We start from the raw sequence: 12464 nt of genomic DNA on the forward strand, positions 1-12464 counted from the left end.
TAGCCCAAAATCTCTGAGCTAGCTGCTGAACAACGTCAGCTAATGTTTTTTGACACCATTAACACTATGATGGATCTAAACCGGAGACTTCATAAGTCTCAGTAATAACCAATTTGACACATTGTTCTAACATTCAGCAATTTTGCTTGCTTATGTTTCCGTGTTGGTTCTACTCTGCGCCATGAAAGAACATCTTCTCTGGGGACTACCATCGTTAAACTTTCCAACTGCGCTCCTGCTCTCCCTTGGACGGATCAGATACTCAGCCAAAGGCGGGAGTCTGGCACAAGCACCTCCGATTGGCCAACACTACGTTTCTGTTAACCCTTTCCTTGACTGGGTTACAGGTGCAGAGCATCAGTGAGGGCGACACAGGATATTAAACTGGTTTTAAGCCCTTTGAACCTGTAATTGTTTGCGATTGTAGGCCCTTTTTTAGGGGGGGGGGGGGGGGGGGGGCGGCTCAAGTCCCCCTAAAATCTCCAATGCATTTATTATTAGTAGATTATATTTTTTCTGTATAGGTAACATTACTTTAATGTTGCAGATGGTAAAGGTCATTTTAATTAATTTATTTACTGGTGGTAGCTTAATCTTTAATAATGGTATAATTTATAAGTTGATTTACAGTATATATACAATATAGCAATTTAATAATATATATTGTGTATTAATAATCAGAATCTTTGTAGTAACTAGCAGGCTTCACTAAAGCTGCTGAGTAAAAACTACAATATTTGCATCTGAATTGTTGTAGGAGTAAAACTATAAAGTAACATAAAAAGGAAACACTTCAAATAAAGTACAAGTAAGCTACCTCAAAGCTGTACTTAAGTACAAGACTTGAGTAAATGTACTAAAATTGTGATTAAAATATTTTATTAATTTGATTAGGGGCCATTACTTCAATATTTCTATACTTTTACTACAACTGAAGATGTTAAAACAGATAATTGTGTTTTTACTGCTACTTTCACAACGGTATATTTTTCCCAAACTAAACACACACACGAATGACGGATGCTTTTGCATGTATGAAACCACATCGTTGGCACAGTGAGACGTTTCTGCATCATTTTTGGCACTTTGCAAAATGTATCTTGAAAGAACAGAGATGACAATAAATAAAGTACAAGAAATCGTATAAGAAGAAAACACAGTAAGCAATGAAGAAATTGTGTAGAAACATGTTTTTGTTTTGTTTTTACAAATTGATACAAATAGAAAAAAACGATACCGATACAAAATCATCAACTGCTGATGTGCTGACCATGTAGCCTAGCAAGAAATTGCACCTCATGTGGCAGAAGAAACACTAATAAATACAAACATGCGACAGTAACAAATATCTATCAGGTGGAATGCACAAAAACACCAAACAGCTGCTTGTGGAAACAGTAACTTGTCGACGGAAAATACATTTGTGTCTTTTCAAAGAAGTGAGAAATAAAAAGAAAAGGGGAGAGAAAAGAGGAGTCAGCCTAATTTTTATTTTTTTTACTTCATAACTGTGACAAGCTCCTAAAACCTTTTGTGAAGGAAGTTTATCTGTTCAAGTGAAAAGTCTCATCCACGTTTGCACTCGGGTAGTAATGGTTGTTTGTTGTGGGAGAGGGGTCAGAGCGCTCTTAGACCGCCTTGCGGTGGTACTCTGGGGGCGCGACCTCGTAATCAGTGGCACTCAACAGGGTGGAGGAGTTCTTCACCAGGTACCTAAAGAAAATGTCAAGTTGATTGTCATCTTGGAGTGAGACAGAAATGGTAATTGCTGAAACATTTTGCTCTTTGTATTTCTATACTTTGAGTGTTGCCCTCAACAAATGGCAAGTTTGTTTAAGAAGTGACATAACGCCAGACAGCTGGATAAAAGAAGTTATAGAAACTTCTCTCTTTCAATGTATTTAGTTAGCAGGGTGTCCATAGACGTTTGAACCAAATAGCCTTTCCCAGTGTACGAGGACAATGAATACATCTGTGTAAATATGTCTGTGAGATGATACGCCACTGGTTTTCAGGCTGATAATCAGACTGCATTAACACTGATCTCTACAAATGCTTGTTATCCTAATCAGTCGGCAAAGTCATGCTGGCATACAATACAATACGATTGTAATAACTGAAGGATAGAAGCCTCTATAAAATCAAATCTAAATAAAAAGTACCTAAACATTGGATCCGTGAGTCATAAAATGCTGTTGAGTGTACATCCGTCACAGCAGCAATAATTTCCAGAGCACAAAATCAATTTTCATGTTGCGAGTATTTGCAACAAGCCTGAAGGCACCAATACGAATGTGGATGTAACATTACAGTTGAGAATCAGCCAAATATGTCTCTGGTGGTGTGTTGGGAGTTGAACCTTACTTGAGGAAATCTTGGAGGTAACTAAGCAGCAAAGCCAGACTCTTCTCGTCCAGTGGAGTGTAGGCCAGCATGGCTCCAATACGAACTGTTGGGGGGGGGGGGGGGGCATACAGAACGTGAGGAACAATGCAGAAGGAGACTGCAGGCAAGGAGATAAATGAAACATTTTTATTTTAAAATACTGTGTAAATGCAAAGCTGGGATACAGGTGTTTTTTTGCATTAAACACAGCTTTTGACCTAAAATAGCCAAAGTGCCCAGGTACCAGGTAGGTGCCCAATATGAATAAAATAGGCTGTTTTTATTTGCAATAGTGATACGTATTATATCATAGCTTTTTCCCCGGATATTAAATTTAAAAACTACACGGAAAAAGGGGAATAACTGTTTGTTCGCTAATACAGAAAATAGAATACAGTGTTTCCCAAAGATCAGAAAAACATGTGTGGTGGTAATTGAGCACTATAGTGGTTATGATCATATCAATAGTTATGTACCTACATGTAAACGGACAAAATAACGCCTGTGGCTTGCACGGTAGTGGCGTTAGAGAAGGCTACAGTAGTGTGCAGATCGGAGCATAGTGTGTGAATAGTGAAGAGTGGAGGTGCTCACAAGGGAAGAAGCTTGGAGTAACGTAATTATGGAGAATAGAGCAGATATGCAACACAGAAGAGCCTTTAGAATTTGAGGGTTGAAGAACTAGCTTCACAAGAGTCGGAAAGAACGAGACAGACAGAGGGGCAACAGGCAGATAAAGCAGCTGCTCCAAGAACACAGAGATTGGGCAACTGGTGGTGTTCGTGTGGGTGTTTGGACCGATTAAACCATTGGTGTGTCATCGTTAATGCCACAACAATATTGGTATAATAGCTTGAACTAAAAGACTTAAAGAACTAAAGAACTAAAAAATTGCAACATTTAACTCAATCCCACAGCCACTGCCACCTGCATGAGAAGAATTTTCAAAGGATTAAATCACAAATCACTTATAGTAGTACAGGTGGGCGCTAAAAGCAATCCAACATGTAACTCAGCCCCAAGCCATGGCTCAGTGTGCGCCTGTGTGTGTGAGCTGTATGCATGCTGACGGCCTGTGGCGATGTCTAGTGTGTATTTGTGTGTTTCACAGTGTGTCCAGGGTCCCTACCAAAAAGGCGTAGCAAGTGCGGCGCTCCGTACACCTGAGACATCGGCATGTCTGGGTGTTCAGCCATGATCTCAGCATACTGTGGCCTCTCAAACTTGTACAGCAGCTGAGTGCCTAGCATGACATTGAAGTACTCCCGAATCCCTGCTACCACTTCATTTACTGCAAACTCCCTATGTAGAGGGGAGAGAAAAAGTCACATTTTTCTCTGGAGAGAGTTTCCATGGTGACATCACAGATCGCAGCTTTGAGGAGCCACAAATTGTACAGATTTCAAAAACTTTCCTTAGATAGGAAAGGGTTTGTTATTGTCAACGTTGGGTTTTCGTTGTGCTGTGCTGCAGGTTAAACAGCTGAAAGTCGGCCAGTCTGGTGTGTTCACCTGCTAGGAAAGAAATTTGGAAATGTGAAACTTTGTCTCTCAGTCATAAACTAGGATGAGAGAAAAGAAAAATGTGAGTAATCCGTAGTCTTTTCGACTGCTTTACCGTACATCACCAATACTTAGATCAAACTGGGCATGCTTTTTATTGCGTACTTTGGAATTTAAAGCTAGTTTCTAATCTTAGCAAGTTAGCAATTTTTTTACAACCTACTGTAATGAATAACATCAAATGACCACACATGTACAGAATGCTGCATATTTAGGAATATGGCCAGTAGCATGTATGTTTTGCTGTAAATGAGCTGAAACATTGAAAATACTTTATTTATAGTATTTAGTATTTAAACATGTCAAATTTCAGTAGCGTATCTATTGGGGTAACAGTACATAATATGCATTAGTGGCACCACCAAGGGGTAAGCTGCACAAGATTGTGTCGACGTTGTGAGACAGGTGGCATGATGAGTTGGACACAGGCAGGGATGCCGATGTTTTTCTACTTTTACATAATTTGAAGAAAGTTAGGGTGCTTATTCTTACTTATTGTCCAAGTTTGCTTTTGATTTCTTATAGTTTGCATAGTCCTCCAAGACGGTCTCTATATTCTTCTTAGCAGGCAGATGAAATAACTGTAAGCAACAGAAAACCTTCATTTAGTCAGCTACATTTACAAAACGTCAACGTGTTCCCCACTATGAAGATAATGCAAAGCACAACTGTCTCCACATATTCTCAACTTGCAACTCTACCACCTGTTGCAGTGGAGCTTCTATGGCAAATTCTGCTCAGTAATGTCTAAAAAGAACTACAATAGTGTCTAAATCTTTGCGTTGAAGGGCATCTCAACCTGTCACAGTGTTGTGGTAGTATGTCACAGTATACTGTACCATGAGCTAAACCGATCTAATTCTAAAAAACTCAAGTTAAGGAATCAATCTACATTCTGAAAAGATTTAAAGAATTCAGGCTAGATTTTGGTGTTAACAGTACTTCACTCTCTGCTTCATTCCAACAGCATTAAATATTAAAAACAGGTTTTTAATTAGTAATTTCCATGATTCAACTTATGTCGATTTTTAAAGCAAGAATTTGTAATATACAGACATTTATGTTACCGTGGAACAAACTTTCTAACATCCACAACTCATCAAAGCTGAAGTAAATCTACATTCACACGTTGAAATCTTTATCTTAAAGACGTTTTTAGGAAAATTAATATGCCAATGTATACAAGTTGCTACAAAAAGTGATCATCATACTGTGTTTGAGTTATTGTGTTCTCGTGTAGGAGACAGACACACCGATAACACAACAACAAAAGTTCTACAACCCTGTGGTTGTACAGTCTAGTTGTACAGTTTGAAAGGAATGTAGTTCCTGTATAGCATCATACGTCCATAATACAGCAGCTTTGAACATCTTGCCTACAGCGCACGTGCGTGCATGCATGTGTGCATGTGGTTTCCCCACCTGTTTCTGTCGGGTGATGAGGTCCCAGTCGTCCACCAGCCACGGTTTCAGCTCTTCAGGGATCTTTACCTTCACCTCTACACGGTTGGTGAACATCTCCTCCTGGGCACACATAGAGTATTTCAGTGGGTGTCTGGGAGCAGCAATGCTTTTTCCTTCTCCTCTACAGTGTCAACGGTTCAGTTGAGAACATTTCAGATTCCTCTCTCAAAGACGCACACTAGAACAGATAACACTGCACAGCTTTAGCTGCTGTAACTGCTGTACTGGTTTTCTAAGGGTGAAAAAAAAGGGGGGGAAAGCGCTAGTAATAGCAGATAGGTCCAACACTTCATCATATTATATATTTACATTTAGTATTATAATTCATAATACTAAAAATTGCAGTTGTAGTTCTTATTTAATTTTTCTAATGGACGTGATTTTTTTTCTATCATTTTGGCACCGGAATTATATCAATATCTTGATTTATAAAGCAAAACAGATGCCATGCATATTAGTCAATGCCAAATAAACTTGGATAAATAAGTGGTGTTTTATTTTAACAATAATACGGCAGTATGCCAACACTTTTTCCGCTGCTGGAAACTGCCAGCAGGCCTTTTAGAAGAGAATGATGCTCTTCTGTGCTGCAGTCAGCCTCAACCCTCAACGGTCTACAAGGACGGAGGTACTGTCACGTGAGTAATCTTTTGTTGACCCCGGTTTTTATAGATGTCATGTGTACTTCTACTGCTGGCTGAAGGTTGCCAACATTTCTTGCTTTCTGAGGCAAACATGAATTTAATTCAAATAATCACTTGTGGTTTGAATCTATGACTGTACAGTGTCCTAGTGGTCAAAATGGCTTTCTTAGAACAAAGGCAGTTTATTTTTTGCCCCAGGTTTGTACATAAACAAAATGTCAAGCTATGGACTATTTAAGCAATATAATTAGGTAGGTAACTTTATGTGTGTCCACAGGGTTCCCAATTACTGATGATACATACACTCTCCACAGTGGGATCTACCCGAGCCCTTTTCTTCCGCGGCCCCTGCGGCGTTTCTCCGCTGCTGGTGCCTTCACCCGGCCCTGGGGCTAAACAAGACACATTACAGCTGATAAATTATGTAAAAATTAAGGTTGTTTTTTTTAAAGATATGAAAGTGGGAGAAAGGGAGAATGACATGCAGCAGAGGGCCGCAGGTTGGAGTCAAACCTGGGCCTGCTGCGTCGAGGAGTAAACCTCTATATCTGTCTGGCCGCCAGAAATGAAGGTTTTAATAAAGAGTCTATGGGATTCAGCATAAATCTCTTCTTGCACTGAGCAGATCCATAACAAGTTCCCAAAATAGGACTGTGCTTTTGGGCATAAAGGATGAGCAGGTTAACAACATCTCATTATTTAGTCTGTAGAACATGTACAAAAAAGAAGTACTTCAACCTCTTAATGTCTTTTTCTCAGATTCAGTGGGTCTCCAAATTACTTTACAACATGGACATGTTACACAAGCACATTTTAGATAAAAGGCTAAATATGACAAGTGGCTACAGTGAAAATATACTTTGCATGACACAATTGAAAGTCATGAATTCACAAATGTATTAGCTGATATCACCATATAAAAAAGGCAAACTTGACATGTATTCTGATTGAGTAATACCATTCTCATGAGATCCTAGTCTGCACTGCCAGAAAAAACATGTGATAATACTCTCAATGCTCTCTGTAAAGTACAAACATAATCTAAAATCTAACACTCATGGGACATCTTTACCAACTCTTAGATATGTTGGAAGTTGCTAAAAAACCAATGGCTAGTACCAGATGACCATTTCATAGTCATCTGACCCATTTTGATGACTAAACTAACTTTTCTTTCGGTCAAAATTTCTGATTTTAGATAATAAAAAGAAAAATTACTTTAAAGCTGCCATTAACATGTGATGCTGAAAGTTTTACTCACTCTTCTGCTTTGCCTTTTTCACTTTCCTAGGATGCAAAAAAAAGGCCAAAATAAGTGAAACATGACATTACACATGTATACTCTGTGGCACTGTAACTACATTCAGTAAAGGGCGAAGCAATATGGAGAAAATCAAATATCACGATATTCTTGACCAAATACCTCAATGTTGATTTGAGACGATATTGGATGGTTGACTATTGGTGCTTTAACAAAATGTTATTTACACAATGATATTTTAGATAAATATTCTCCAGAAATGTTTAATGACTTAGTGGGTAAAGGTTAATAATAGAAGAGCTAGAACAGTCTGGTAAGTTCAGAAAATTACATCACTTTAATGTAACGCAGCCTTTTAAAAAAGGGAAAGACATATTACAATATCCAAAATCTAAGACAATATCTAGTCTCATATCGCGGTATCGATATAACATTGATATATTGCCCGGCCCTTATTCAGTGTATAGATGCATGCATTACTCCATTCAATATACACTGTCAGGCCAACAATATTTCTACTTACATGATATGTTAACAATATGTTGGATTATTAGAGGCTGGAAAACAAGGTGAACACTTACAAATCAACATTTTTCTGCTGCACAGCAGCAATCTTCTTGCTTGGTGCTAAACCCCTCATCTTTCCCTCAACATAATGGTCCCTGGAATGGAAGAAAAAAAGAGTGAGCATTGTTAGATAGATCCCCTCAAAATGTTTTACTGCCAGGAACACTATGTTTCAACTTGTAAATCCCTATTCAAAGTTGAATTGACAAAATGCAAATGATGTAATATTCTTCTGCTAATGTTGAAGCTATTTGAGGAAAATATACATGCACAGTAACAGATGTCTAACCAAATGACTTCTTCATTATCTCTACACAAAAATGGAAACTCACTGATTGGCCTTCTGAAGCTCTTTTTGTTTCGCAAGGTTGCTGTCCACATATTTGAGAACTCTGCTTTCAGGAACCCATTCATCCCAGCTGCAAGAGAAAAATACCCAAAACGTTGAAACTCTATCACAGTAAAAACAGGTTTTCACTGCCTTCATTTACAGCTGGGGTTCTAAGGTGGTAGAAATAATAATAATATTCATAATAATAATAATAATAAGGAATTTTATTTGGCAGACGCCTTTCTAGATACACAAGGACATCTTACATGTATAAGAGAGCATAGAAATACAATAGAATACATTTCTATTCATATAAGTACATTTAACAAAATAGACAACACCTGAAAAGTGCTCAAAGGTCAGCACTTAATCATGTATCAAATCCAAGATGCTCACTTTTTGTTCCATCCGCTGTAATGAATGAAGTATTTAATCAGTTTATCCTTTATGTTGATCTTCACGCACTGTAAAACAAAAACAAAAGACAAACACAGTTCTGCGTCAAGCGTCGGCACACATTTGTTTTGCAGTTAATAATCAACCAATAACACATCACTTTAAATACGTTAGTGTTGAAACAAACCTTTGCCTCATAAAGCAATGGCCCATGAAAGCACAGGACTCTTTCACCTGCGAGAACAGAAAAACAAATGAGAGGACTAAGGGGGGCAAAACATTAAAATAACCACAATATAGCCATTTGTAGACTACCATGAAGTTCCTCAGATCAATTTTGAACTAATGTAATTTGGTCTGACATGGTTTTCGCGACTCTTTTACGTGTCGGGGGCTGTAAATTAAGGTTTAGCTCATACATTGCATAAATAACATGCTAGCTAGCTAGCTGGCTGTTAGCCTGGTGTTAACGTTTGTTTTAGCTACACCTTCAGCTTCATTTTAAGGTACAACGCTTAAATATGTGTCAATTTTGGGTAACGTTATGCTTTAAATGAATTTCCCACATATTTGGCCAATAATAAAGGCTCGGTGGCTCTTTCTCCTTCTCTGGAGAATACTATTGTCGAGCTAGAGCAGCCGCAGCATCAACAACAACAACAAACCCGCCCCCTCCAGACGGTAACATCCGTGCTTTTTCTCGGTACCGACCTTCTTGAAATTTAGGTTTAGGGTCCTGTTTTGGCGCCATTCACAGACTCAACTGATCGGATCTCTGAATGATCAAATTCGAGCATTGCCAGAGTCCATTTCTTCCAGGCACAAACAAACACCTCCGACATTGGTGCCAAAAGCGAAGGAGAAGCTGAAGAATGGCCCGCCTGCCGCTTAGACTGTGGTGTGTTCAGGGTACTCCTCATGAAACTCGGAAAAACAATTATCAGACAAGATCTGGACAATTTATTTAAAGTTTTAAAATTAAAAGTGCTAGTAGTAAGTAGTTTAGTTTATGATAAAACATCATTTATAATCTCTTAGCAAGTTGTATTAGTTTTTATGTTGAGTTACAAGTAGCTACAACTTTCAAACAATAGTGGAATATAAAGTACAATATTTAGGCCTACCTTTGAAATGTAGTGGACCGTAAGTAGAAATTACTATGAAGAGAAAATACTTGAGTACAAGTACCTCAAATTTCTACTTAAGTGAAAAACTTAAGTAAAGGGGAGGATAGAATTACTCCATAACAAGCTTACATGTTATCACCTTCTAAATTTGTTCTGGTTAACATGCTAACATGTGTTGCAAGCCATGCTTCATGTGGACTTATTGCCTCAACTAGCAACTCTAGCAACACTGATTGTGATTCCATTAAACAGGCTGCGGGTGGCCAGGTTGGCTCAGTTGGTAGAGCAGGCGCACATATATAAAGGTTCACTCCTTGATGTAGTGGCCGCGTGTTTGACTCCAACCTGTAACCCTTTGGTGCATGTCATTCCCCTTCTCTCTCCACTTTCATGTCTTCAGCTGTCCTGTGGAATTAAAGGCCCAAAATACTTTAAAAAACAACAACTTTAAAATAAGATAAATAAAAAAATAAAAATAAATAAAAAACACATATGAAAGCCCAGTCTTCTTGCTAAATCCTTAGGCCCAGCAGAGGGTACTGGCTGTTCTGTCATTACTGGTTTTACTAATAGCCCCTACTCAGCAACCCTCTCTGGTATGAATCATAACCCTTGATCTGTCCTTGCAAGGAAAAAAGTGGTTTCAATATCAAATTGGGTGTGAGTGTACAGTATGATCCCTTACTTCCAAAGGTTTCCCAAATTCATAAACGCCTTTTAGACTTAGTAAATTAAGGGCAACAGACAGAAATGAAGATGGCCTTTTTGTGTCGTCACTACACTAGTGTTTCTCAGCCTTTTGTGGCCTCTGACCTGGTTTTTAGATCCCATATTTCTCATGAACTCTGAACTTAGTCTACTGTCTCGTTGTCATTGTCATGTGAATTTTATATTTGACCGTCTTTGTATTTTTAATAGCAATGACAGACCACCAATTGTCCAAAATGATTACTTATTAGAGTAGTGGAGTAGACGCCATAATCTTAAACTGATGTTTGGGAGTCTCTGCACCATTAAATCAAATTTAACATCCCTGCGCTGATATCATATTTTCAACGTTTCACCATTTTATGACAAATGAAGCAAAGAATGACTGGGAATATCAAGTAGTGCAGTCAGAATGAAGTTCACCACATCAGCAAGTAGATGAGTAATAGAGTCAATCTCCTGTCAGAGACGGTTACAGCTTTTATGCAAGAGACTATAACAACAAACTAGTGAGTTGCTACCAGCTGCAGACAGGCAGACTACAGTGTCATTATGAAGTTGCCTACCAAGACCAATAAACATCGTTTCCAAAGTTGGGCAGGAGGGAAAGTGAAAATATTACACATTTCACATTATGAGATGGTCCAGTAGAGATTACTGATAAGGGACTGCATGAGAAACGACAATTAATCATTAAACAATGTCAAAAAGACTCAAGGGAGGCAGAACAAATATGTCCAAGAGATTTCAACAACTGTCAAATAAAGCCCGTAACTGACTTTTGACCCTTTAATTAACATTTCACTCCGAAAATAAATGCTTCACTGCATCTCCAAAAATGACTTTTTCTTCCTCTTTCACGACACTGATTAATGGACATCCAGAGCACTTTTGCATTGCACCCAGGGGAAAACAGAGACTGATATCAACAAGAAGAAAGAAGACATACTTTATTGATCCCCAATGTGAAATTATTTATTTTTTACACTCTGTTACTTCACACATTACACAAAAACCAGCAAAAAAACACACACATGCACAAACAGGACCTTTGTTGGAGAGATATCAGAGCTACATGGACAGGCACCGCGAGAAGTCGGGGGGGCATTGGTGCCAAAGGTCATCTGGGCAGTGGCCCAGAAAGAACTGGCACCTCTCCAGATACCAGTCCACACTCCATGCTTGGGTCCTTTGGGGACTTGAACCGCTGACCTTCTGTTTCTCTAGCCAAGCCCGCAGGGACTGAACTACTGCCTCCCCAAGAACAACAGACACACAGACATTTTCTTTAGCAGCTACATTCACGGGGAAGTCTTGTGCAAATAATCATAAGTTTATAAAGGAAATTAACAAGAATTCCTAAAACTAATAAGATTAAACATAGAAATAAATACAAAGTTATGCTGTATTTCTTGTTGGTGTTTGCCTTTTTTGTGTTTATTATTAACCACTTTCTTCATCCTGCTGTCTTGGCTGATTCTGTGTCTCTTCCTTTCACTGCTATCACTTTATCATACAACAAACCCACAAAAATATAGAATAACAAATACCAAGTTACTAATATTAAATTATTATAGTAAAATATAAGTAGATGGAAAATAAGTTAAGGTTAGAATATTTCAGAGTATGTTTGTTTGTAGTTAGTATAAGCAGTATAAGTTTGATTTGTTCAGAAAGAGATTTATATTTGGGGAAGACTTGGAAAATGCATCTGTTTGTTTTATCTACCCATTTGTGATTTGCAGTGAAAACAAGGAGTTAAATTAAAATTGTAGTTATGCCTTTCTCCACAAATTACACAGAGTTTTATTGAAAAAAAGTTTCCTCCATGTATGACCGAAACTTATATAATGAGGAACAATCATAAAACAAGGGGAGCACACTGGTTCAGTGTTACAGAGTGTATGTTAGGTCCCAGTGTTGACCCGTTTCAAAGTGTTTTATATCCTTCCTATGGTGTTAGGGTCCCGACGGACCCGTTTTGAGTTTTAACATGCATAAAAGCACTTCATACATTTG

At 38.3% G+C, this 12464-nt stretch overlaps 1 protein-coding gene across 2 annotated transcripts; it reads right to left on the reverse strand.

Moving 5' to 3' along the window:
- Nucleotides 1-1174: 1174 nt before the first annotated feature.
- Nucleotides 1175-9549, reverse strand: LOC117950370 (mortality factor 4-like protein 1). Of its 2 annotated transcripts, XM_034881343.1 has the most exons (13): nt 9322-9549; nt 8798-8844; nt 8611-8678; nt 8216-8302; nt 7898-7978; nt 7317-7342; nt 6359-6447; nt 5370-5471; nt 4440-4528; nt 3897-3899; nt 3515-3687; nt 2365-2449; nt 1175-1713 (listed from the first exon to the last, which is right to left on the reverse strand). In XM_034881343.1, the coding sequence occupies exons 1-13, from the start codon at nt 9359-9361 to the stop codon at nt 1629-1631; spliced, it is 975 nt and encodes a 324-aa protein (XP_034737234.1). In that variant the 5' UTR covers nt 9362-9549; the 3' UTR covers nt 1175-1628. The 2 variants fall into 2 exon arrangements, with proteins under 2 accessions (XP_034737234.1, XP_034737244.1); XM_034881353.1 differs by lacking the exon at nt 3897-3899.
- Nucleotides 9550-12464: the final 2915 nt, after the last annotated feature.

This window comes from Etheostoma cragini, chromosome 1, assembly GCF_013103735.1.
Source record: "Etheostoma cragini isolate CJK2018 chromosome 1, CSU_Ecrag_1.0, whole genome shotgun sequence".
Classification (NCBI taxonomy): Eukaryota; Metazoa; Chordata; class Actinopteri; order Perciformes; family Percidae; genus Etheostoma; species Etheostoma cragini.

Coding starts and splice junctions, on each gene's coding strand:
- LOC117950370 (XM_034881343.1), bottom strand. CDS start 9,361: ATGGCGCCAAAACAGGACCCTAAACCTAAATTTCAAGAAG. Junction 6,448..7,316: donor GAAAAAGGCAAAGCAGAAGA/GTGAGTAAAACT, acceptor TGTCTTGTTTAG/CCCCAGGGCCGGGTGAAGGC. Junction 5,472..6,358: donor TAGATCCCACTGTGGAGAGT/GTATGTATCATC, acceptor ATGTGTGCCCAG/GAGGAGATGTTCACCAACCG.